This window comes from Saccostrea cucullata, unplaced genomic scaffold (genome assembly GCF_032062105.1).
Source record: "Saccostrea cucullata isolate Sc308-1 unplaced genomic scaffold, CSIRO_AGI_Scuc_v1 ctg7915, whole genome shotgun sequence".
NCBI classification, from domain to species: Eukaryota; Metazoa; Mollusca; class Bivalvia; order Ostreida; family Ostreidae; genus Saccostrea; species Saccostrea cuccullata.
This window is the reverse complement of record NW_026927243.1, coordinates 1-26,810: the sequence shown is the minus strand read 5'-3', so window position 1 is coordinate 26,810 and position 26,810 is coordinate 1. Positions and strand designations below refer to the sequence as shown.

The following is a 26,810-nucleotide window of genomic DNA, read 5'->3' as shown; positions in this document are numbered from 1 at the left end:
ACACACAGTCAGAGATTTTGTTATATAAAAAATGAAACTTGTAAATTGTTTACAGTGTCGTATAGGACTGATAGTCCGGGTGTTTGTATAAATTTATTTTTAAAACGCAAATTACAATTTGTTCGTCAGCATATACATAGCAATTACATGAGATTTAAAAACAAAATAATCAAACACATGTAATAATGATGATAATAATAAATACATGTAAAAGGAAAATACATGTAATAAAATTCAACTCGTTTTTAGTGTTGAGGATTGATTTCATCTTGTATACATGTATACAAATATTTTTGCCCTGGTTTTGATTGGCAGTTGCAGTCATGGTGCTACAGTCGCCCGCGTGGCGCAGTCGTAAGAGCGTCTGCTCCAGATTCGCGAAGTAAGGAGTTGATCCTTACGTCGCGGGTTCTAATCCAACTGGTGGACGTGGAGACCGGTCCTTCAGATGAGACCGTATAAACCGAGGTCGCGTGTCGCAGTAGGTGCTGGCACGAAAAAAATCCCCCCCCCCTGGTCAATGGCCCTTAGTGCCGAGGATAGGACAAAATTCGCAGCTCTCCACTGGCAAGTAATGGCATTTCCATATGAGCGAAAAATTCTCAAGAGGGATGTTAAACAATATACAATCATTCATTCAATCATTGTGCTACCTGTATTCGCGCTATCCCTTTGAGTTGAAAAAATAAAGTCAATGCGGAAACACAATCCTTCAAGTTTTGGGCTTAGCAATTTTATTTACGATTAATTTTTTTGTATACAACAACTTTTACGCTGTCTCATTTTCATTGACTCTAATTAAGCAGTTTTAAGCTTTCATTTACGATTTTAATTATTTCTTTCATTTTTATTTTTTTAAATTTTCTAAAACCATCACACACATTAATCACATCACAATTTCAGACCGTAATTTAATTTTATCAGATCTTGGATTATACATATACGAAGTTTACGTACAATAAGTAAGCACTTTGTACATGTATTACCTACTTAATTCATATATGACTTCATAAAGTCATTTTCAGATAATTAAAAGGGAAACAACGCAACGTCGCCTTTGTGATCTCATTGACGTCATAATCAAATGTGCACAATTTAACAATCGCTCGAATCGTCAAAATTGTGTACCAAAATTGATGACAAAAGCAAACCCGCGACCCAAACTTCCGCCAGAGTTCGTTTGTACCAAACCAAACTCTTCCAGGCAGGCATTATGGGATACGTTTCTCTCCCAAATTCTCGCGAACTACTTTTTTTACGAGAAGACCGTGGTATCAGCAACACAGGTAAATATTCTTTTATAATGATGATTAACATCTTTGAAATTATACTTTTTAACGTGTATATAAGATGTTGATCAGAAAGAGTCACAAAAGTCTTGTTTTTTTTCAATTCGAACTGTAAATGGGGTATTCATTTCGAATTTCCTCTAAATTAGTTTCGTTATCGCTGTCAAGGAAATGCAGCCGGGAAGTTATGCAACCATTGGCATTTGTATGGGAATATTAGTGTGCACTTTTGCCATGCTTCTGCTTTTGCTACTTAAGTTTTACTCTTGTTATACTGATTAATAAAATCAATTGTATTATAGGTGGAAAACATATATCAGATAATGTCAGCAAAATCCATTTACAGGTTGGTATGTGTAATACATATTGAAATTTTTTCAGTACTTTTTATATAAGGTGAGAGACAATCACTGATCTTAACTTTTATTAATCCACAGATATAATTATGGGTGATTAAGACATACTGACACACCTTTAAAGACAATGTTTAGAGGACAGTCACTGGAACCGCATTGCTTTATCTGCTTTCGCGCCCCCTCAGGGAAGTTAAGGAATATAATTACAAATGTAGCCCTCCCACTCCCAGAGAACAATGTTGTTTTACAGAATATAAAGAAGTGTTTAGACATCACATTTCATTTCAGGATTGCAAGATATGTTTATCTTGCAACAGACAACTAGAAAACTGTGTACATTTTCAAAATATATTGAAGGAAGCCATCAACAGAAAATCTACCTCGAAGTGTTCAACAAAACGAATGGCATTTTCTTCGACACCTACCTTGACACCTAGTTCTACCAAAAAAGAAAATACAGATGATGTGAGCAATAAAGAGAATGTATCTATGAGGAAAACCCACTCTAAAAAGGAAAAGAAACTTCAGTTTTTGGAACTTGAAACAGATGTACCAATTGACACAAATAAATCTCAGATGTGTCATACAGATCATAACTATGGTAGTCTTGCATCACCATTGGATACAACACACCTGAATTCAGTTAAGGCAAAACAAGAGCTCTTTTGCAAGAAAGACGACAAAACCAACCAGAGTCAATGATGTTCTGCAGATGATATTTTCAAAAACAAAGTACTACGGTCTGAAATTCAGAAATTGATTTTACTAGAAACTGAAGTCATTGCTGATAATTTATGTTCGTTGAACATTCCACCAGGTCCATCAGTCCTCAGAACATTACAACATCCATCTCGCTTAAAATCAGAGGATATTTTGCATAAATGTCTGCTTGAATTTCAAAACTGTTTCCCATTTGTTTTTAGAGTTTTTCAGACATTAACATCCCCATTACATGCTGATCAACAGCTACTGGCAATTCCATAATTGCTATGATGTATGCTATGGCTATGAATAAGAGAAATAAAGATCTGTGTGCAATGCAGAAGATCAACGCCTGTATTGCCCTTCGCTTCTATGCAGGTAATGATCTATTAGACATTTTTAACAGGACAGGTATAACCCTTTCAGAAGACAGTAAATACACATTTCTGGACAAAATGGGAGATTTGAACACAGAGGGTATTGTTCACAGTATTCAGTTGGGAATAGGAGGAAAAGTGACAATTGATGATATCGATGGAATGACCATAGCAAGAGATGTTAGACTCACTGGGGGTAATAAGCATTACCACTACACAGCCTCTACTTACTATCCTGATCGTGTAGATTTGAGGGATCTTGAGCAATGCATCACTTCTTCAGTTCCAGAGGAAATTAATTTTGATGTATTTTACCTCAGTGCGGAAGAAGAAAGCAAATTGAAGGAAATGTATGGTTATATGGTATGTATGTAATTTTAAATCCAGTGTAACTGTGTTTAATTCAGATATCAAAAGTAAAAAAGTGGGGGAAAATTTGTCTCTCATCTTTGTTTTTCAATGTAACTATTCTATTAATACAAAAATTATAATAATTTCCTTTTGAATAATGGTAGAAACACATGGTAGATATACATTTGTTTCTATTTCTATTTATGTTCAAGGTTGGTCGTACCTTAGTGAAGCATTTCAAATCTATGAAATGGATGCAACCCTGCATTCCTTCACATATCCCTCATCCTTATAGTCAGCAGATGTCAAGCAAGTCACAGATATTTCCCATTAAGGTAGTTTTTAAAGATTTTTAATTTTTTAATATATTCCACTTTGTCATGAAAAAAATTGTACTTTTTAAACGTAATGTACTAGTATTGCCTTTAATAGTGTTAAGGTAAACATGCAGTAAGCCATTATATTTTTCATATCAATTTGAGTAAGAACTTTTTCAGATAATTCTTCAAGACCCTAAATATTATGATGGGTGCATTGAGGTTCTCAATGAATTCAGTAGAGAGTAAGTGAATTCTTATGAAAAAGCGGGAAGAAATAAAACAAATTGTTAATTTTGTTTTTGATTTATTTTTGTTCATATGTTTGTTACTGTTTCAAAGGATAATTACTAAGACCATTTAAATTAATGTTTACTAGAAACTTAGACTCACTTTTCTAGTTACTGTTATATGAGTTAATTTGTTCATTGTATTGATTGCAGTATTACACTTAATAGACTGTTTACAGTTTTGTTTTAAATGTTTTAAGTACATGTAAAAATTAACTACAATTAAGTAAATATTCAACATACAAAAATATAATATAATAATTTTTAGATTTGCTTGTAATGACATTTTCCTGGAATGCAAAAGTACAAGCATGGTTAAATTTTATAATAAGGTTTAGAAAACATGCTTATCACTAAATAGACATTATTTTTTAGGTCAGCATTCTTTATTTAAATACATTTTATTGCTTGACAGGAGATGACTTTGAGACAGCTAAAATAATACTTGGAGGAGATCAACTTGTTAGAGTAAGGATGAGTGGAGTCAAAGATCTTCTTGCTGGTGCTCACACTGCAACGGAAAGAATGAAAGAATGGAGATTTTTGATCCTGTTATAAAAGAGCTGTTTCATGTAGAACAGGATTTTCTTGATGTAAGTTATACTGCTGTTTAAAGTATATGTGAAGAGAAAAATATGTCTGTTGTGGTATTTAAATAACATTTACCGGTATTATGAATGTAACAATTTTTACTTTTAGAAATTCAAACGATTCTACTCAACAAAGACTTCACAACAGGAAGGAAGTCTAGCTTTCTTCAAATGTCAGCTGAGGAGGGCCAATGTAAACGATCAAGTAAAAGGAGGGTTCCAGGTATGTATCATGACATCCATGCTTATTAACAAATGAATGACCTTTCGATCGGCAGGTGCATGCACACCTATGCCAAGGGCTACCTTTGCCAGAACTACTCTAATTATTGGATCAGATTTACCCAGTTCCGTTATGATAATTTTTTTCATTTTCTCTGGATAATGGGTATGGTACTGTGCATAACACCTGTTCTCAGGAGACTCAATCCCTAACTTGTTCTCCATAAATCTGTAGCCATACCTAATTGACTCCAGATCAGTGTAAACGAAAGTGAGAGGATAATGTCTTCTGTCCTTTTGTAGACCTGTCACAATATCTCCTAAAATTTTGTCAAGGTCATCCTCTTGTCGCATGCTGGGTAGTCGTTGGTATTTGTAATACCTGATGTTTGGTCTGTCTGGATTCTTTGAAATAAAAGTGGGATTCCTTAAACCAAGGTTTTTTACCAGCTTTTCCTTTGTCGATTGTGATGCTGTTGCTGTAAAATGGGACACAGGTACTCTAGGGAAAATGTCCAGCAATTCTTGTATCCTAGCAAAGTCCTTTCGAAAGTCTTCACCCCTTAAACAAATAACAAATAGGCCAAGCTTAAAAAAATCTTTGTTTGCAGTTGCCGACCTATAATTTTTAGACTGGGTAGGTAGGTAGGTATTTTGTTTTTAATTTGTCTTCAGATTTTTATTAGATAACAAATAATAGAGCAATTCAAAGGCCTACTGAAGATGAATAAGTTCCACTATTGATTTAAACTACTGATCGATAAAAACAAAAGTCAAAAATTGAAAATGAAATAGTTTCAGTATCCTGAAGCAAAAATAATTTACTAAATGGCTAAAAATGAGTTTACATCAGGTGCATTTTCATTGGGTAGGTAGGCAACTGCAAACGAACAATTTTAAAATAGTTTATTTGTAGGGGGGGGGGGGCACTTAAAATGAAGAAAAGTTTTGGAGTTACAATCACTGCTCATCTAAGCTAAGAGGTTAAGTAAACTCATATTTTGTCTATCTGTCTTTCCATAAACATTTCACATTTTTGTTTCTTCTCCAGAACCATAAGGCCAATTTTAACCCAACTTGTCACAAAGCATCCTTGAGTAAAGTGGATTCAAGCTTGATCTAATGAATGGCGTGCTGTCTTGCAAAGGGAGATAATTAAGAATAAATGAAAATTTGTTGGCATTATTTAAATTTCTCAAAAACCACTTTGCTACAAAAGTGGAAACTCCAATAAATATGTAGATTCAAGTTTGCTCAAATCATGACCCCCAGGGGAGCCACAGTGCAAGTGGGCATCAAACTTTAACATTTATATGGAAATATCTTCTACTGAACAACAAAGCCATGATAAGTCTCATTTTGATACAGAAGAATCTTTAAGGAGTGCAGATTAATGTGGTCACATCATGACACATGGGGATGGGATTGGCCAGCTATAATGGAATTAATTTTTGTAAGAATATATAGGAGAAAAAAACATGCTGATAAACAATGATAATCATATTGACTCAGGTGAGCTCTTTGGCCTATGGGCCTCTTGTTCTCTTAATATAATGTAAATGTATTATATTTAGCGTGTACGATATTTGGCAGAAATTGAATTTTGAGCGTAGGTTTGGTTTAGCGCATTTCTTCGTATTCTTATTTATGTGTATATGTGCAAGACATTTAGCCTTGTACTTGACTTAGCTGTTGTTGAGTTCCGCCAAAGCTGCTAAAAAGAATACACAGCCAAATGTAATACGTTTACAGTATATCATACCATTCTTGTATCATGTGTGCTTCATCTATGCAGATACCACACACGTGATCCTGCAAAGCTTGGCTTTGTAGAATTTTCCTTCCTTCTCTTGAAGAAAGGAATGCCTCTACATGGGCATAAATAAGGCGGAATTTTCCAGCTGCCACTTCTTCTGGAGAAACTTTCATCAGCAGCTTCCCAACATCTTCATCAGTTTCATCATCAATACTGCTGTCCTCTCTTTCCTCACTTTCATCCACAATATCTACAGGATTACAGAACTTAATGTGCTCATTATTATTTGTGTGTAACTGCTATAAAGAAAATCTTAAATAATTTATTACACCCACTTACTTACAAAGAGTTATCACACAAAGAAATAGAAAAATATATTTAGTATATATCTTGGCCATTTGAATTTAGTGCAAATGATTCGTTTCGTTAGTTGCACTTCAGACTGCCCCCAGGATTTGAACCTGGACTTCCTCAATGCCGGCAAATGCTTGAAGCATGAGGTGTGCTGTCCATTTACACTAAGACAATCTGTAAAGTACTATATGTATCCACAACAAATAAAAAAAAGTCATGTAATTAAGGAATTATGTAATTGAGGAATTATTTGGAAATGTGAAAGGAAACAGAAGACAGGTCACAGCTAAGAACTTAAGGTCAGGTCTAAATTGTTGAAGAAACTGTGACTTGAAGGTTTATTTCAAGGTTATAAATACCATATGCTTAATATAAAGTCTCTCTTAATTACTTCATTAAACAGTGATTTAAATATTCAAAATATTTCTTTATATTATAACTTTCATATTTCTTTATGCAGGTTCTATAGTGAGGTATTTGCTTACATTTTATCAAAATGTGTTAGGGGCGCTTTTACCAAAGGCAGGGGACGCTTTGACCAAAATCAGGAGGCATTTTGACCATTTAATTGGGGACAGTAAAGAATTTCTTAAATAAATTTATGTTATGGGGCGCTTTGACCAAAATCAGGGGACGCTTTGACTAAAATCAGAGGACACTTAGACGAATATTTGGTGGCGGTATTTTTTCTATAAAAATATGTTAGGGTGCGCTTTGACCAAAGTTAAGGAACGTTTTGACTAAAATCAGGGGTTGCTTTGACCAATATCTGGGGGCAGTATTTTTTTCTAAAAAAATACGTTAGGGGGCGCTTTGACCAAAATTAAGGGGCACTTTGACCAAGATCAGGGGATGCTTTCACCTGGACGTTTTTAATAGGGGGCTCTTTGACCGGCTCCCACATGTACATGTATGGTTTATTAATTACTTGATAGTTTTATAGAGATGTAATGGTTAGGGCTGTGGGTTTCAATGATAAATACCGTAATAAGGTGATAAACGCTGATGATAAATATTGTCATAGGTCGTTAATTAGTCATTAGCAGGTCCAGTACAATCACTAGATTAAGCTAAGCCTATGTAGGTAAAATTACCTATGTAGCTTTATTTACCTACCTCAGGTAGCTTTATTTAGCTATTTCAATGCAACTTTTCAGTTCAAAATTGAAAATGATCACGACATCAAATTGGGATATTTTGCACATCCTGAGAAAAATGTTTTTTTATAGATATAAATTGATCTGGTAGCTAAATAAATCTACCTTTGGTAGGTAAATAAAGCTAAGTAGGTAAATCAAGCTGGTTAATTCACCTGGACGTTTTTAATAGGGGGCTCTTTGACCGGCTCCCACATGTACATGTATGGTTTATTAATTACTTGATAGTTTTATAGAGATGTAATGGTTAGGGCTGTGGGTTTCAATGATAAATACCGTAATAAGGTGATAAACTCTGATGATAAATATTGTCATAGGTCGTTAATTAGTCATTAGCAGGTCCAGTACAATCACTAGATTAAGCTAAGCCTATGTAGGTAAAATTACCTATGTAGCTTTATTTACCTACCTCAGGTAGCTTTATTTAGCTATTTCAATGCAACTTTTCAGTTCAAAATTGAAAATGATCACGACATCAAATTGGGATATTTTGCACATCCTGAGAAAAATGTTTTTTTTATAGATATAAATTGATCTGGTAGCTAAATAAATCTACCTTTGGTAGGTAAATAAAGCTAAGTAGGTAAATCAAGCTACGTAGCTAAATCTAGTGATTGTACCAGACCTGATTAGAAATAGTAGGCCCCTAATGAGTAACAGAGTAAAAATGTAATACCCGTCCCCAATGCAGGTTTCAACATGTAGGTAGAACCATCTCTTCCCGTTATATCTAGGAAACAAGCTGGAATTCCGCTTTTGCATAGTTTCATAACCTGATCCTTCATAATCGCGTTCAATGGCGATATAACAAGGACAACTGCCATGGGATCGTCGGTAATAAATGGCATCAGCTGAAAAATGACACTTTTCCCAAAACCAGTTGGTAGTAAACACACAAGGTCCTTCGATTCTGTAAATGCACGAAGTGCTGATATCTGTTCTGGTTTTAATTCATATGTTATCCCTAACTTCTGTTTAGCACTAGTTAATCTGGCTGAATCCATTTTGGTTCTGGTTGAAGTGAAAGTGGAGAAAATAATAATCTTTGAATAATTTTTATTTTGTTTTTTGTTATTTTTTACATGTCATTTCAATATATATTCTATAAAAAAAACTTGAATCTTCATTCATATTTATGAAGTTTTTTGAGTTTTATTAAGCAAAAATTGGGGTGATAACTTCGCACTTATTCTTTTCCTGTTATTCGGCCGCGTTGTAATCGCGGATGTTTATTATCCCGATTTGGTATGCCTTATGCGTTAAATGGTAGTGTCTCTGTGTGCGGAAACGCAAAGGACTATGGGTAGTATGACCCGCGATCATAATTTTAAAGAAGGTCAATGTTTTTGCAGCAGAGCAGCTGTAGTCACTTTTTGACCAGCCCTGCTTTGTGATGCAAGGTCGAATGCTTACTACATGTACCACACTTGTTTCAGAGCTAAATCTGAACTACAGTTTTAATAAGTGAACAGCATAAATTGGATCAGCATACCTCATTCTTTTGTAAAGTCTATAAGCTTTAGCATGAGCAAACTTGCACTGATTTTGCATCTACAAGACAAGTTTCAGATGCTGGGTTTTCCTAAAAAAAAAATTTAAAAAATTCTGAAGCAAGTACATTTCTTAATTTTTTATCCCTAATTTTAATTTAAGACTTTCTTTTATATAGAATTCCTCACTGGGGAGTGAAAGATCAGTCGAAGGAGCTACCATGATTGTTAAATATCAATGAATTTAGTGAAAGAATATATGTTTATGCTCTGCTACAAATATTCAATACCTTCGAATACGATGTCAAACATATTAGATTTCTCCCTATCTTCATTAAAAACTGTAATATAAAATGATGTTTTATTTGTAAAAGTTAAATACAGAGTGAAGCCCATGTTTCTCCTTCATAATGTGTACTATGTTGTAAGTTACAATTAGAAATATGGAGTGTTTTGTCCGTTTTTGCTAGAAATCTCCATTTTAAGAATTCATTTTGGTCTTTTTCTTGTTGTCCTTCAGTACATAGAAATTCTTGGCTTCTTCAAGAGTATCTGGCAGCTCTTTCCCAGTTGTTTCGGGTAACCATAGAAACAAAACTGTTACCCCGAGTGACAGAGAGCCGAACACAACACCTGGACCCCATGGGATATAGGCACCCTATATAAAAGACGGGGTTAAAATGATTACCTTATAAAGTATCAATATAGAGAAAATAGCACCTCGAAGTTTGAATTACTTATAAAAATCATTATTATACTTCTACTGATTTTTCCTACATAAAATTAAGATAGCAAGATATGAATTATTCCCAAAAAATCACTGTGAATGGAGTAATTAATCCACGTGCGTTTGTCAAATAAGTTAATCCCTACTTCGGAAGCTAATTCCCGATGATATACTTTAACTGTATATTAACCATGGCCATGACTTTCGAACAGGTGGTGTTAGTGATTTCAAATTTCACAAGTGCATTTCTTGTGAAAAGATTTGTATTTGAAAAGTTTTGAAGCTTTGCTATAAGTTATCACAAGGGGTACACGTCATGATTTTATTATTTTTGACAAAGAAATAAGGTGCGGAAGCTTATGTATGAAATGTAAAGATAATGAAGGGAAGTCAAGCTCAAAAGTCCATTAAAGCAAAACAAATTGAGAGCAGAGCATACACGAACCTTTGAAAACATCAGAAGAAAGATATCGCGTCCCATTGAATAGCATCTATTGTTTATGAATCACACACAGCAATAACGGTAGATAAATAAGTGTGAATGATACATATGTAGAAAAAGAACAATATTCAAGATCAAAAGTCCATAAAACAATACAAAATAAGAGCAGAGTAAACACGGACATCCGAAACATCAGAGGTGGGATCAGGTGCCATGGAGGAGTGAGCATCCTCTGCCGACCGCTCACACCAGCCGTGTGCTCTTTGTCATGATCGGGAAATAACGGGAAAATTTGTCGTGAATTCAGTGTTTAAATAATGGACTAACAATAAGTATGAAAAACGTCAGTCAGCATTTGACTCAATGATAAATTGTATTTGCTGACAAGGTCATTGTATCGACTATAGAACTTACGAAATGATGACTTTAAGGGGGATGTACAAGCCATATTGGATCTAGTCTGGTGTAAACTAAGAAATACCAAGAATGCGCTTAATACTCTACTAAACTAGCTCATAGTTACTCAAAGTGCTAATGCACTAATTACCTACTGTTAGAGACCAAAATTAGTAAATAATTAAGTTTATTTTGTCTTAATTAGAAGAAAATTAATCACGTTAGAACTGCGCAGCTACAGCATTCATGAGATGAAAAATACATTGAAAATGGAGTAAGTTTGATTCATTGATAATATGGCTACAACCATTTGTTTCGTTTTTTTCTTGTCATTATGCATAATTCTTGAAAATTTGATTTTTCATATGGGTGTCTTCCTGAGGCCATGTGTTTATTTCGTCCGCCATTCCTCTGTCACACAGAGTTCGAATAACAATGATTTTACAATAAATGCGACCATAATAACATCAAGACAAGAAATTACTAGGTAATAATCATTAGGTTATATTACTTACTACTTTTATTTGTTGCATTGCATCGTCTGATTAATGAAAAAAAACGCGATTTTAACCTCACTCCAGCAAATCGGGAAAAACTGTTCTGTTTACAACTCGAAATTCCTCGTTAATATTATTCCACTAAGCACATGGTTGGCATGTGCATATATCTGCTGTGAATAGATCCGTTTATTACCATGATTATAATTAATTTTTATAGAACAAGTCTTGATAATTTGTTGGTTTCTTTAAAACTCAAGAAAAAAAGATAAAAATGTCCCAAACATATGTGTTTACCGTGGGTCTTTTTTCTGTGGAGATAGAAGTTATTTTCAAATGGGGCACTGCAAGGAGGATGCTTAGCATTTAATTTGAAAATGTTAAACAATATGCAGTGCATGAAAAATAAATTGTAATTACATGTCTTACATTCGAAAATTTGGTACATATGTCTATTTTGTTTAGAAGTTAGATAGAAAAAATAGGCAGTTATAGGATTTCCTTCAGGCACCTCACATAAATAGCTAGAATGTTTGCAATGACCCACACATTGTATGGGGTCATGTTTGGACACAAAAACGCATCATGTCTCATTATGTTGACAACGTTGTAAGCTCTCGCTCATTGAACATACGAAGCTTGATAAAATATAATGTGTTGTTTCTATGAAATTTAGAAGCGAGCACAATGTTTGCAAAGAAAGGTCCATTGCATATGCCATGTCTATCATCGTAAAAAAAGTGAGTGCTAACACCCCCCCCCTCCCCCCCCCCCACCCCCCGCCCCGAAAATCCTATGTTTGTTTTTCAAAATAGTGACAAAGATTTTAAAAAATTGCATTACTAAGTATGTGATGGAACATGTACTAGCCTTATAAGACCACTTGTTATAAAAATATTTGGTTGCCCTCTCTCCCGATCTACTGCTTAGAAATGGCCCGACTCATTATCCCACTACACGATATTTTTTTCTTTTTCTTCCGTCAACAATTCTGTTTAATTTTAAGGAATTTTTTTCTCACCTATAAATACGGACCCAGTAATTTTTCCCTGAGTTGGGAGGACCACCAAACATCATTTTAAAGATTTTTATATGTTGATTTTTTCTCTTTACTTTGTACAATTATAATATTCAAGTATTTTTCAAAGTGTAAAATTTTAATTGAAGGTCTTTGATAGCATATTGCTTTATTAAAAACACATCCCTTTTCAAACTTGCTTTCACCGGGCAACATAACAAGTATCATATTTAACCATCTGCCTTCCTTCACTAAAACGATATCCAATTATTGATTGAAATTATAGGAAGCCATTTAATGAACTGTGAACACATTCTTATACGCTACTTCAAAGGCATTTCTAAGATATACATGTGCCATAAATATTATAGTCGTTTGTTGAACGAGTTCCACTGAGACAACCATTTTTCGTCAAAAGTACCTGAATAATGACGTCATTTTCAGATTGTGACATCACAAAAAAGGAGCAAAACTTCAGCATATATGCTATTTATAGAACTTGTGTTTGGCTATCTAATCTGAATTGTGGTTTTGTAGATATAGAGAAATTTCGCGAACTTTTTGATAACGCTTCGTACTAGTAGGTACTAAAAGAAAGTCATTCGTATCAATTTTATGTGTCTAATTTCTTTGTGTTTTATTGGTGATAATTAAAATTTTAATAGATAATATAATTTATCTGTGGCAAACTTACAAACTCTTAATTTTTAACGTTGATGGTGCTCATTTTTCCGTACCTGGAATCAAAGAGTTTAAATTTTTTTAATATCAATACGTAAACTATTTAACAACTGTTCGATAATAATACTAAATAAATTACTTTAAGCCACACTATAACACCTTTCCTCTTTTAAAAGTGTTCATATTATTTGAAATATTTTGCAACTGTAATTCTCTTTTACGTTTAAAGATTGTTATGCCCCTCCATAGTAAGAAGAGGTCTGGAAAACAAGATTTTGTGCTAAAAATACACCACGTGCTGCTATCCATGAACTACTTTCATGGTTCTTTACACTCTTTTTGAAGACAACGGTACCTTGTTTTGAACTTGAAATTATCATTTAAAAGTGCAAAATTTAGACATTTTCTCAACAAATGGTTGTAGAGAGAACATTAATGCACAGTTTGCATATTTTTTTGGATTTTTTAAGGCTCTGCTGAATTCTGTAGCTGCGCAGTTCTAAAGAGCATATCAAAAGCATTTTTCTGCAAAAGTATAGATTATATATGCAAAACATGCATTCGGTTATGCATATTTATTGTATCTTTATCAAAAAGACTTAAAATTTGATCAAAATATAATGTATTTTAGCTATTTGAAGAAATGTTTACATTTTGCTCTCACTGCACTAAAAGTGGCCGTACATCCCCCTTAAACGAGACTGCTGATATTCTTGCTTCATCAACTTGCTTGTCAATAATTTACCTCGTTTTAGAAATTGTTCATACGTAGAGCATGAATAATAGAAAGTTACATGTTTGCAAGTGATGTTTCAATGGACTTTATAGTCAGATTGCTGTTCGTTATCTTTATATATACATTACAAATATGATAATAACAAATATTTATAATACAGAAAGATCCCATAATTATGTATTAAGCTAAATTTAGAGTGTTAAGTGGGCTTAATTAAAGAAAAAAACCCTTACAAACATGGCTGCATATGGGGAGATCATTCCTCCTATTCTAGACGCAGCAGATGCCAGGCCCATACCTAAAGCTCTAAAAACAAGGGAAACAAGTGGGAAAATACATTTAAAAGAAAATTAAGAGCCTGTCTACGAGAAAACCATGCAGATATATAGAAAAATGCTCTGGTAGGCACTCTCAAGAACGAACTAATTTTTATTATTAACTTAAAGGACACCCATTGAGAGTCAGAAATATGTTGTTTATTTTTGCATCGGTTGTTTCTATTTTTAGTAACAGCCAATAATTCATTTTGGTCAATATTCAAGGGAAAATGCAAAAAAGTTGGTGTAAAAATGACAATTTCAATATTTAAAAGTAAAAAAGAAAAAAACTATATATGAATAAAAGGGCAATGTGTACTCATAGAAATAAGTCGTAAAATTAAGTTCGAATCAATTTTTTTGTAAAACCCCTATATAGAAGGCTGCCCCGAGGGCACAAATATTGGCATTGTGCCAAGAAATGATAATGGTTCATTTTTTGTTAATATTCAGGGATACATTTCTTAGAAAGTGACGCTTTTTTTCAGAATTTTGTACATTTAAGAATCTCTAGGATATTATCCAAACAATATGTAAAATCCACCTTTGGACTCTCAAGGACAGAAAAGTTATATCGTAATGAAATTACCTCAAATTCAAATGATGGAAAAATTAATGATTTTATAAGTTTTACTTTTAACAGTAATTTTAATGAATTTTGTGTAAAATATTTACAAATATAAACAATGAAAATTATTTTTAATTTTATAAAAGCTATAAATATTTCTTTTTCCTGCTTTTCCTGTGAAAGAAAAAACGTATTTTACTATTTATTTAGATTTGTTAGAATTGTCTCCCCTGTTGCGCTCTTCTGTAGAGAAGGTAGATAATGATTATGTTTACGAAGTTTATAAACAGATGTCTGTCATCTAATCGTTTTAGGTATAAATTATGTGTGATTTGAAGAAAACTGTCCCTCCTTTGAATGTAATTTGTTACGTATATACTAGAGGCCTATGTATAAAATGCATAAAAAATTATGAAAACCATCGGGATCGATGTACGGTTCCGTAACCACGTGTAAACATTATGGCATCCTGAGACGTTTTGTTACCGTTTAGTACGTCCTCAGAAAAAGATTCAGGTGCGTGAATTGTTTACGAGTCTTCAGATTCTGGCTCTGATTTTGATGAATATGATTCTGACAGCGAACATTCATTTGGTAGCGAGACGGATGTAGTGATGATGATACCGAATCAACAATGTTTGTATTTGAAAAAGAAACAGGTAGGTGGATCATGGTTTATAATACTATGTACCTTATAAAAAGGCTTATTGATATGTAAAAAATAAATAAACAATTTTGATGGGGACTTGATTATGGACAAGAGAAGATTTTTTACAAAACACTATCAGGTCTGGTACAATCACTGGATTTAGCTATATACGTAGCTTGATTTACCTACTTAGTTAGCTTAATTTACCTACCTGAAGTAGCTTTATTTAGCTACCAAAGTAATTTATTTCTATAAAAAATACTTACGTGGCTAAATCTAGTGATTGTACTGGACCTGAATATATACCTAGCAAACCTGTCAAGAGAAATTTCAAGGTTGGTACTTGTACATGTAGCAATAAAAATATCTGTATAAATTCAACAATATTACAAAATATTCACATCTGCAGAATTATAAATAGCATAAGTAGCCTTTGTTGGGTGATGAAGAGGGAATGAAAAGTTGAATAGGTCCAGGGTTTTCAAAGACTTAATTGGGTACATTAAGAATTGGATAGGTGGGTCTTCACTGTCAATTAAATCACCATTATTGCCTCATATGTGGGCTGCATGATTATAAAGAATCTCATTAAACAAAATATTTTTTTCAGATATTTATGAAATGTTATGAAGATGGCTACAGTTATGATTTTCGGCTTTTCATATATGATTAAAGGAAAAAGAGTTGTCAAATACTTGTGCAGACTTTTCAAATTCAAGGTCACCATGTGTTCCTTGAGAGGTTTGTGTTTAAAACATAACTAATATTATAAATATAAGTCTGGGAAATTATACTTTGTAAAGAATATTTCCTTTCATTCTTATATTTCTCGTGCAATTTCAGATTATTCAAATTCATTTCCCTGGTTAGGGATGGGCTTTACAATGGGATTTTCAGCTGTGGAGCTATAAAGAATTACTACATAGGGTTTCCAATGTAGCTTTGTGAACAGAATCCAGAAATAAGAAGAGGAGAGAAAATGCAGATGCAGCATTAGCATTACCAATTACTTACCACTGCTGAGAAATTGGTAAAGATATGTTATATTATTATACCTCTACTGTAATTACTCTGTATAAATTAATACCATAAAAAAATCTCTATTTCCCCGAGAAGTGACTATTGCCCTCATCTGAAGACTACTCCCTGGAAAATCAGAGCTACTCCCTGGGACTACTCCCTCACGAATATTTATTAGTAATTTTAACCAATCAAAGTGTTCAGTGGGTGGAGTGTTCAAGGAATCTCGAGTCTGTGATGTCATGTTATTAGCAATGTAGCTATGACGTCAAAACATTTTGACGTGCGATGTCAAAATCATACTAGAATTCTACCAAAATGAAGACAACGATAATTTTTCAAAATGTCAGTGAAAATACTTTTTAAAAATAATTTAATTGTTTAAGGACACGATGCTTCACTTATCATACAATGTGTTAAACCGCATGCGTTTGTAATTATGCCTCTACAGTTTTTTTTAAAATGTCGGAATATCTGGTTAAAAAAAAATTAAATCGCCTATCATTGTTTCGGTATAATAAAAAAGTTATGGAATGGGAACTCGGGAAATAGCAAATTTAAAGTTCCCCTCGGCAGAAAACTATTTCCTCAGGGAAATAGTTTTCTCCTTCGGGGAATCATAAATTTGCTATTTTCCTCATACCCATTTTATAACTGTATACTATAGTACATGGATAGGAATTGCCTTGTCTGTCTGTCGATTTGCCACATGCATTTTTCCCTACTCTGTTACTTTACTTCAAGGATATATGAAGCTCTTGTTTTCTTCAAAGATAGCCAGAAGAATTTGTGAAGAATCTTATCCAAGTCATTTGATGACATTTTCTTCAATTGATAAATTTAAATGTAGCATTATCATAAACATGACATTTATTTTAAAAATCTTAGAATATGTCTAGTATGGTCTATTTCAATTTAATTTGAAAACTGTCCTTTTTCACAGGTACATGCTTTGAGTACTACTTTTGTGTATTTGGAGATAATCCAGTCGTTCTTTAAACAAGAATTGGAAATTTCAGTGCTTGTTAAATTTTCTCCAGAAGTTATTGGATGCTACATAGGAAGAAAATGGGGTCATACTGAACAGAATAGTTTGGATACACCTTAATAGATTTTGAAAGCTTGAGACCTCAAAATCAACCCAAATGGTGTACCAAACATCAAGAAAAAAATACAGTTTATGATTGAAGAAGCTTGTGTAGTAGCCAAAATTGAAGGTTATTTCATATATGTTAACTTATACGATTTTATTGGTACATGTACTTAAACATTGTTAATATCTTGATATTTAATATGTATCAGGTTTCACAAGCAGGAATACACAAAAATTCAGAGTAAAGTAAGTGTTTATGTTAGAAAAGATCAAAGTTCAAGGTCAACAGTGCTTTAGTTTTACCAAATATATATCACTATTATAAAGACTAATTTCCTGTATACAGGTATAGCCAAAAATTCAGAATATGATTTGGGGAAACTGTGATTTTTTCTTTTAAATCTTACCTTAATTTAGAACCATGATGTATACTTAAGCAAGTAGATTTTTTTCAAGCATACAAAATTTCAAGGTCATTTAATTTTGGAAGTGAATACAAAATATCAGGAAGCAGTCAAGCATTGTAATTTTTTGTTGTTGAATGTATTTAGTTATTGAGTAATATTCAAATATTAATCTGCAATGAAATTAAAAATTATAAATGTTTTAATTTGTTGATTTTTAAAACTTCGTGTTCATTCATTTTGAGTTTGTTGCCATGACAATATGTCTGTCAAGAAAATGGCTCTGATATTCCTTTTTGTTTAGTTTGACCCTTGACCTTTGACATCGTGACCTCAAAATCTAAAGGGGTCCTCTACTTTTCAAGAAACCAGTGTACTAAATTTGATGTCTGTCAAGCAATGGGTCCTCAAGATTTTGAATGATTAAAATCTACATACTGGTATATCGAGAATTATAACCCTTGACCTTTGACCTTGTGGACTCCAAATTAAAAGGGGCCATCTACTTATTAGTAGGTACCAGTGTACTATGTCTATTATCTTTCAAGCAAATGTTTGTTTTTTTTTAAGATGAGAGAGAACACACTTGGTCTACTGATTGACAAACAGGTACTAAGCAGTATGTGAATATCACCCTTTTCAAAGAAAATGTAAAATAATACAATAATACAATTCTGGTAAACCCCCCCAAATTAACCCCATTTAACCCCCTAAGAAATAATTATTGATTGAAAACAAAAATGTACAATATACTGTTATTTTTCAACAGCAAAATTATATTTTTGAAAATATTTAAATCAGCAAAATAACTCCTTGCTGAAGTTCAGGGATGAGAAAATTTGAAAATTCACAAAAAAAATGTCCAACTTTAAGTAAAAAGTACAGCAAAATATTTGAGAGTCCAAAGACAGATTTTTAGCTCACCTCAACGAAGTTGGGGGGAGCTTATGTGATACCCTCGGCGTCGGCGTCGGCGTCGGTGTCGGCGTCGGCGTCGGCGTCCCGGGTTAAGGTTAAGTTTTTTGGAGCAGTTTTCTTTTTAAGTACTTCTATGTCCTATATTGATTAGACATGCATGGAAGATGTTGCTAGTGAGTTTCATTGTACCAGTCAAAGTTTCAGATGCTGAAATTTCAGCAAAGGAATGACCAGGTTAATGTTTTTGGTGCAGGTTAACATTTTTGGTGCAGTTTTTGGTGTAGGTCTCATTTCCGAATAACTATAAGCCCTATGTTGACCAAACTTACATGGATGATACATCTTAGGATGCATACTACCAGCCTTGCTTCGGATGCTGAATCTGACCTACATTTTCCGGTTGAGTGAACAGGTTAAAGTTTTTGGTGAAGGTTTCATTTCGAAGATACTTTGAGCCCTATGATGACCAAACTTGCATGGATGATACATCTTAGGATGTATTCTACTAGACTTGCTTCCGATGCTGAATCTGACCTACATTTTCCGGTTGAGTGAACAGGTTAAAGTTTTTGGTGCAGGTTTCATTTCCAAGTTACTATGAGACATATAATGACCAAACTTACATGGATGATACATCTTAGGATGCATACTACCAGCCTTGCTTCGGATGCTGAATCTGACCTACATTTTCCGGTTGAGTGAACAGGATAAAGTTTTTGGTGAAGGTTTCATTTCGAAGATACTTTGAGCCCTATAATGACCAAACTTGCATGGATGGTACATCTTAGGATGTATTCTACTAGACTTGCTTCGGATGCTGAATCTGACCTACATTTTCCGGTTGAGTGAACAGGTTAAAGTTTTTGGTGAAGGTTTCATTTCCAATTGCAAGTTACTATGAGACATATAATGACCAAACTTACATGGATGATACATCTTAGGATGCATACTACCAGCCTTGCTTCAGATGATGAATCTGACCTACATCGGGTTGAGTGAACAGGTTAAAAGGTTTTGGTGAAGGTTTCATTTCGAAGATACTTTGAGCCCTATAATGACCAAACTTGCATGGATGGTACATCTTAGGATGTATTCTACTAGACTTGCTTCGGATGCTGAATCTGATCTACATTTTCCGGTTGAGTGAACAGGTTAAAGTTTTTGGTGCAGGTTTCATTTCCAAGTTACTATGAGACATATAATGACCAAACTTACATGGATGATACATCTTAGGATGCATACTACCAGCCTTGCTTCGGATGCTGAATCTGACCTACATTTTCCAGTTGAGTGAACAGGTTAAAGTTTTTGGTGAAGGTTTCATTTTCAAGGTACAGTGTACTAAGAACCGTATAATGACTAAATTGCATGGATGGTACATCTTAGGATGCATACTACCAGACTTGCTTCGGATGCTGAATCTGACCTACATTTTCTGGACGAGTAAACAGGTTTAAGTTTATGGTGCAGGATTCATTTCCAAGTAACTTTGAGCCCTATAATGACCAAACTTGCATGGATGGTACATCTAAGGGTGCATTCTACTAGGCTGGCTTCGGATGCTGAATATGACCTACATTTTCTGGATTAGTGGAAAGGTTAATTTTTTATACAGGTTTCATTTGCAAGTAACTTTAAGCCCTATGTTGACCAAACTTACATGGATGATACATCTTAGGATGCACACAAATGGACTTGCTTCAGATGCTGAATTCGACATACATTTTCAAGATAATAGACCTCGTAAAAGTTATGGGTGCAAGTCTATCACCAAGAAACTATAAGGCTTATATAAACCAGTTGCTTAAATGATGCATCAAGGGATGAAAACTCTCAATCTTGCTTCAGATGCTGGATTTTAATTACATTTTCATGATGAAGAACTAGTTTTTAGTTTTTATATAGGTCTATTCCAAAGTATCAAAATTGCATAAATTTTGCATTTTTGGATGTACACTTTTTGTTGGTTAATTGTGTGACTTAATATGCCTTACTTAAAGACAACACACGTTGAGGTGAGCTCTGTAATCTCTGATTACCTATGTTTTATATAATGTAGACAGACATGTTGTCTAATAATTGGTATGAGATTGAGTTGATTCTAAGCGTCACTTTCTGAGTTATAGGTTTTTGAAAAGTGAATATTTTCACCAGTTTTCAAAAATCTGGAAATATGCCAGATTTGTGACCTTTTTGCACTTAAACGAGGGCACAGTTTGTGATTATGAAAATTTTTCCGAAACAAGTGTATCTTGTTACTTTCAACTATATATGGATATTTAATATCATTATCAATTAAAATGCTGAATTTTTAAATATAAAATCCTATAAAATTCCTGTTTTCACCCTGTGTAAGGACCAAGAATTCTATTTTTAGTAACAGTGTCGATTTAACCCCTTAAGTGAGACCACACTGAAAAAAAATTTGTGGCAAAATATTTCATATTATAGAAGAAATTTACACACAAAACATGAAGTTGATCCGAGAACCTTGCTCCCATAACCTCTTGCATGGTTTTCTCGTAGACATGCTCTTAGTGAAAGGATTTTTTTTAAAACACGATTAAAAAATAAGATGTAATTAATAGATTATAGTAACTATTAATCTAGTTCTATGCAGCTTTAGCTGGAAAATCTCTGAGGATAAGTTATGCTTTTTGGCATAAATTACTGATGAAAAGATCTTTTCAGAGACCTTTTTTACAAACGTAAATCAAAACGATTTTTTGTCTAAGTAAAAGTAAAATATTTGCGAATTTTGACCTAAAATTTACAGATTGGAAAGATTTCATACCTTAAATTTGTAGGATATATTTCTGGTGTGTATAGAAAAATTGTCATGAATGAACCAGATATTCCGAATTTTCCAGCAAAGCTCAGGGCCGAGGCAAACCCCTTCAACGCTGGTGTACCTAATGTTTAAAAGATCGAGGAAAAAACAGGAATGATGGGAGAGATTAAAAAGATTTATTTTCTTGATTATCACATGGTGTTTATGATTTCTGTTTATACATTCAAGAAAATAACATTCATATTAATATAAATAGTGCTAATTTTAAGCATAAATGTGGGCCATCTTTCTGCATTTTTCACAATATATTTGCTATATTTATCAAATATGACAATAGAATTCATGACGATTAATTTAATAAATAATTTAGGATCAGTATAAAACCAGATACACAGTCCTTAGCATAGAATAACTCTGCAGTTAGGCTTCATGTAAAGAAGGAAACCAAAATTAACATACTTTGAATACTTCGAAATAGAGAAAATGATCATTTTTATAAAAAAAAAACCTTTCACCACAAAATACAGTTCCTAACACAATTCTATTGGTATGGGATTAATCATGAAGTTTTCACTGAATATTGACATTGTAGAATCCAAATTTGTTAAAAAGAATTTTTTTTGGATATAGGTTAAGATAGAAATCTGCTCAAAAGCTCAGGAGCGAACTTCGTTAAGCAGAAATAAACACAGATTTTTCAAGTTAATTTTTTTCCACCTGGAAAATAAACTGAACTGTGACTAATACGAAAATGGTGCTCAAAATAAGTGATAATTATCTTTAAAAAAATTCTATAAACATAGCAGATCTAGGAGAGGGTAGCAATAACACGGACTCCTGTAGAATACAGAGGTTGTATCAGAGGCCTAAGAGGAGTCAGCATCCTTTGTTGACTGATCTCACCAGCCCTACGTATTGATCAAAAGGAAGGAGTATTCCTTCAATTTTGCCCTGTGTTTTGATCAAAAGAACAGAAAATTCCTTCAATTTAGACCTACTTGTTGATTAAAAGATCGGAACATTCCTTTAATTGAGTCCTACTTATTGATCAGAATATTCCCTTCAGTTTAGCCCTATGTATTGATCAAAAGAACAGATCATTCCTTCAATAAAGCTCTACGTGTTGATTAAAAGACCGGAACATTCCTTCAATTGAGTCCTACTTATTGATCAGAATATTCCTTCGATTACGCCCTGTGTTTTAATTAAAAGACCGGAACATTCCTTCAATTAAGTTTTATTCCCCATTTTAAAAAGTGAGTTATCTCCCCTCGAAATCGGAACTCTTCTACACCAGCATAACTTCCGCGGACTACGCATTACGATAAACCAACAAAATAGTGATCAACTCACACATTGCATTTAAAAATTTTAAAAGAAGGAACGGTTTGCGATTTTTTTTAGATAATTAGCGATTTTATAAAGGATCTGTTACTAGAAAGCGATACGAATTAGCCAGGTACGTAGCATCGTCTTTAAAATTGGGGGGGGGGGGGGGGGGGCAGCCAGAGAAATATTTTTTTTACTTACCTGGAACAGTTGACAAGCAAAAAAAAAACATGCCCAAAGACGAAAAAAGCTACTTATTTCAGTACCATTTCCTTGGCATAAAATACTGCATTTCCCTTATATAACTTTACCGTAGTATAATCTAGGGGGGGGACTTTCAATAGTAAAAGTAATGTTGGGAAAAAAGTGGGGGTGGGGCTAGCCCCCCCCCCTTGCTACATGCCTGATAGCTGGTAAACAACTTCATCAGAATTTGCAATTTTGTGTCACGTTATTGTAATTTTTTCTTAATATCTTATAAATTACGGGATACATTTTATTTACGTCTATAAAAGGATAATTTACAAAATAAATGTGTATGTTTGTAATAAGCATTGTGGTGAAATCGGGAAGATGAATTTCGCTGGATGTCAGTTCATTGTGTTACACACTTGAACTCTTAACTGACCATAAGAATGTTTCAAGTCAACTTTCATGCGAATTTGATTGACAGATGATGCACGAGGGTTTCGTGTTTACAGCATGCACAAAGAATGAATGTTTAAATGGGTTGAACAGTTGAATATGAACCAAAGTTGTGGAAATTAAAAATCATTAGAATTATTTATTGTGAATTCAATATAATTACGGTATACATGTATATATTTTTTACAGTTGTACATGTATGTCAGTTATACACGGGGGTTCATCTCTCTATTTCTCTGTCTCTGTCTCTCTCTCTCTCTCTCTCTCTCTCTCTCTCTCTCTCTCTCTGATATTGTTTTTTACACACTTTGCAAAAAAGAATAACATATAAAAATAAATACTTACACTGAAAGGATTTTAAAAACATAAATAATACTTTACGAAAAAAATGTTTTCCGTATTAACGAGAAATACGCTCGGAAATTATCATTATATCAATTTCGTGTTTCTGCTGTCAATACTCTAATCTAAAACAAAATAAGTGTATTTTACTCGGGAATATACATAATTGCTTAGATCCTACTCTTAAACGTTGATTAAATGCAGCTCAGATTTTATACGACATACCTAACACTAATTGAGGTCGATGCTATTTTAATTAGTTTTTCTTCGATACATTAGCATATAAGATTAAATTATTCATTTAGAATTCCATTCAAGTTTTAATACTATAAAGTGAATCAATTATTTTAGAAATATAAATTTCTAGAAACACGGTTAATTCAAATGAAATAGGCCTTTAATTGTCACCAAATGTATTCTTGTAAGTAAACTATGTATGTTATGAGTTTATGACATACAAGATCGAGGAAAAACGCAGTTTCTTGATATCGGTCGCGGATGACGAACTACTCTTAGTGATGTATATGCAGCAATTTCAGAGGTAAAACTGTAGATGGACATGTCATCAGTCTCCCAAAAAATTCCTAGAGATGCAGAGAAGAAAATATGGCTGCAGCGGGACTATACAAAAAATTCTATATTTGTTCTGCACATTTTGTAAATAATGACGATCCGTCTGCAGAACATCCACCACCGAAATTGAAATTTTAGCTTTTGTTTTTAAATACGCCTAATCGAATATGTATCAGCATTTTATCAGTAATCTGTTTCGTTTTTTGATTTTTCTTTTTGGTAAGGGGGGGGGGGTGGCTCACACAGCGCCTTATTACCGGTATACTAGTATACAGATTAACACAAATCCAGAAAGAGACTATGAGTGAGCAATTTAAAGAAAAAGAATCAGTGAAGATTTCTTTTTATTCACAAACAACAATAACAGTTTGTCATATGACAGAGACATTAAACAATGAACATGTTTACATCCAGAACGTCCGCAGAAGTGCCTTTCCTTATAACGCATGCGTATTAAACACAGTAAAAGAGTTCCCTTCAGGGGAAATAACTCACCTTTTTAAAATGGGGAATTTGTTGATTAGAAGACCGGAACAGTCCTTCAATTAAGCCCTAATATTTTATCAAAAGGTTGGTACATTCTTTTAAGGTGGTATTTACCTGCAGTGAAGTTAAGGACAGCAGTCATGCTCAGACTAATCCCAGCGATGGCATGAAACATGACACAGGTCTTCTTCCTACCATATCTAAAAAACATTTGTTGCCTTATGTTGTATGCTAGGTTGTATGCCTATGTTAAGGAAGCTCTAAACACTACACACTAAAGAGCTCTCTAATTGTAGGACAGTTACATGCCATTAGTGTGATTTGTCCTTAAAAGTAAGATAGACAAAGGTTTTTATAGTTCATAACACAATTCACTGTGGATGAAAATATTTCAACCATTATATTAGACCAAAAACATGTACTTGAATTCATTATTTTCATTAATTTACCCAAAGTAAGTAAACAGCAGTGTTTTTGTTAACGAATAGTCCATTGTCTTTTGACATTTTTACTGCTTGTTAGAGACACGTACCCTATGTTCCAAATGATGTAAATAGTCTCAACAGCAAACCATGGTATGATATATTTTTCTCCAAGTCTAAAAAAACACTTTTTCTTAATGTTTAGAGCTTCCTTAAAATTTAAATTTGCACTCGTATTAGAACATTGCTTGTAATAAATTTAAATACCTGTTGATCGTAAACAAATACAGAAAAATGCCTGGTAGCTCAACCATTCCATTTAAAAAGAAATTAAGATACATGTTTCCACTCATAGTGCCGGAGATCAGAAATAGTCCATAATACGTGATACTGTTTACAAACCTTAATAGAAAGATACATTCAACTAGCCATAGAAATAATTTTCTTTCAATTCTGTGTAATATCAAGAAACAAAGTTCAGGAGCCCTTCATTACTTCTCTTGTTTATTTTAAATCTGATTTTGACGTCACAAAGGAACTTGAACGAAATGAAAATAAAAATATTATTACCATATTATCCAAACTATTACGGACGTCACCAGAATGTGTTTGTGTCTGAAAATATCCAAAATTGACAACTTCTCCTTTCTCCTTTTCCCTGTCTGTTCACAGTTTGTATCGGGTTCACTGACATCTACAAGCACCTGTAGTTCACTTCTCTGTAATTCAGAGTCGAACTCGTCTATTATAGTGGAAGGATCTATTTTGTTCCACTTGGCTGCTTGTTTAATCCATTGTTTTGCCTCCTCGTACTTACCATTTGCAACAAGCCATCGAAGAGACTTGGAGAATCCTAAGGAAAATTAAGTGAGATTTAGTAGTATCTCAACAATGTTTAAAACATTTCCGTTCTATTTTTTAAATTAAAGTCTTAGAAGTTTATTTAGAGAGAGATCAAGACAAGAAGACACACACACACATCCTCAAAGAGAGAGAGAGAGAGTAAAGGCAATCTTGACCAAGCTGTTCCATTCAAAAGAAGCATGCTACGGTGTGGCAAATGTGCTGGTGATTGATTATACTAAACGACACAACGACCCATAAACTACTGTGTGCCAACTTTGCAAGTTTCGGATTATACGGAGAGTTCCATAATATAATAGAAACATAATGTGTTGTGTAACGTAAATAAAATTATAAACTTCTTTTGAACGGCTGTTGAATACAACGAATGATAAGACGGTGTTATATAGCTGATTATTCCGGTAGAAACACAGACAGTAAAAAGCAAGATGCATAAAAAATACTACTACATTTCAACATGCATAAGGCTATAACAACTGCATACCAGCTAGGCTATGGGAACCTAATAGTAATACTGTAAACATATTACATTTGGCTGTGTATTCTTTTTAGCGCCTTTGGCGGAAAGAAACGTCCGCTAATTCAAGTACAACGCTAAATGTCTTGCACATATACTCGTGTATATGATAATGAATAAATGC

The 26,810-nt window shown here is 33.6% G+C and overlaps 2 protein-coding genes across 2 annotated transcripts; both read right to left on the bottom strand.

Annotated features, from left to right (window-relative positions):
* Window positions 1–4,473: 4,473 nt before the first annotated feature.
* LOC134273838 (ATP-dependent DNA helicase RecQ-like) lies at window positions 4,474–8,765 on the bottom strand. The gene is made up of 4 exons (XM_062756049.1): window positions 8,438–8,765; window positions 6,257–6,500; window positions 4,713–5,056; window positions 4,474–4,622 (listed from the first exon to the last, which is right to left on the bottom strand). Exons 1-4 carry the CDS (start codon window positions 8,763–8,765, stop codon window positions 4,474–4,476), a joined length of 1,065 nt encoding a protein of 354 aa, XP_062612033.1.
* Window positions 8,766–9,598: 833 nt separating this feature from the next.
* On the bottom strand, window positions 9,599–26,199 carry LOC134273837 (organic cation transporter protein-like). The gene is made up of 6 exons (XM_062756048.1): window positions 25,876–26,199; window positions 25,573–25,707; window positions 24,998–25,083; window positions 21,512–21,629; window positions 13,982–14,054; window positions 9,599–9,909 (listed from the first exon to the last, which is right to left on the bottom strand). The coding sequence occupies exons 2-6, from the start codon at window positions 25,656–25,658 to the stop codon at window positions 9,733–9,735; spliced, it is 540 nt and encodes a 179-aa protein (XP_062612032.1). The 5' UTR covers window positions 25,659–25,707; window positions 25,876–26,199; the 3' UTR covers window positions 9,599–9,732.
* Between the last annotated feature and the right edge of the window lie 611 nt (window positions 26,200–26,810).

Coding starts and splice junctions, on each gene's coding strand:
- LOC134273838 (XM_062756049.1), bottom strand. CDS start 8,765: ATGGATTCAGCCAGATTAACTAGTGCTAAACAGAAGTTAGGGATAACA. Junction 5,057..6,256: donor GCACACATGATACAAGAATG/GTATGATATACT, acceptor TATTTGTTTAAG/GGGTGAAGACTTTCGAAAGG. Junction 4,623..4,712: donor TGGCTACAGATTTATGGAGA/ACAAGTTAGGGA, acceptor TTATCATAACGG/AACTGGGTAAATCTGATCCA.
- LOC134273837 (XM_062756048.1), bottom strand. CDS start 25,658: ATGAGTGGAAACATGTATCTTAATTTCTTTTTAAATGGAATGGTTGAG. Junction 25,084..25,572: donor TATTTGTTTACGATCAACAG/GTATTTAAATTT, acceptor AATGTTTTTTAG/ATATGGTAGGAAGAAGACCT. Junction 21,630..24,997: donor TGTCCTTAACTTCACTGCAG/GTAAATACCACC, acceptor TTTAAACATTAG/GTACACCAGCGTTGAAGGGG.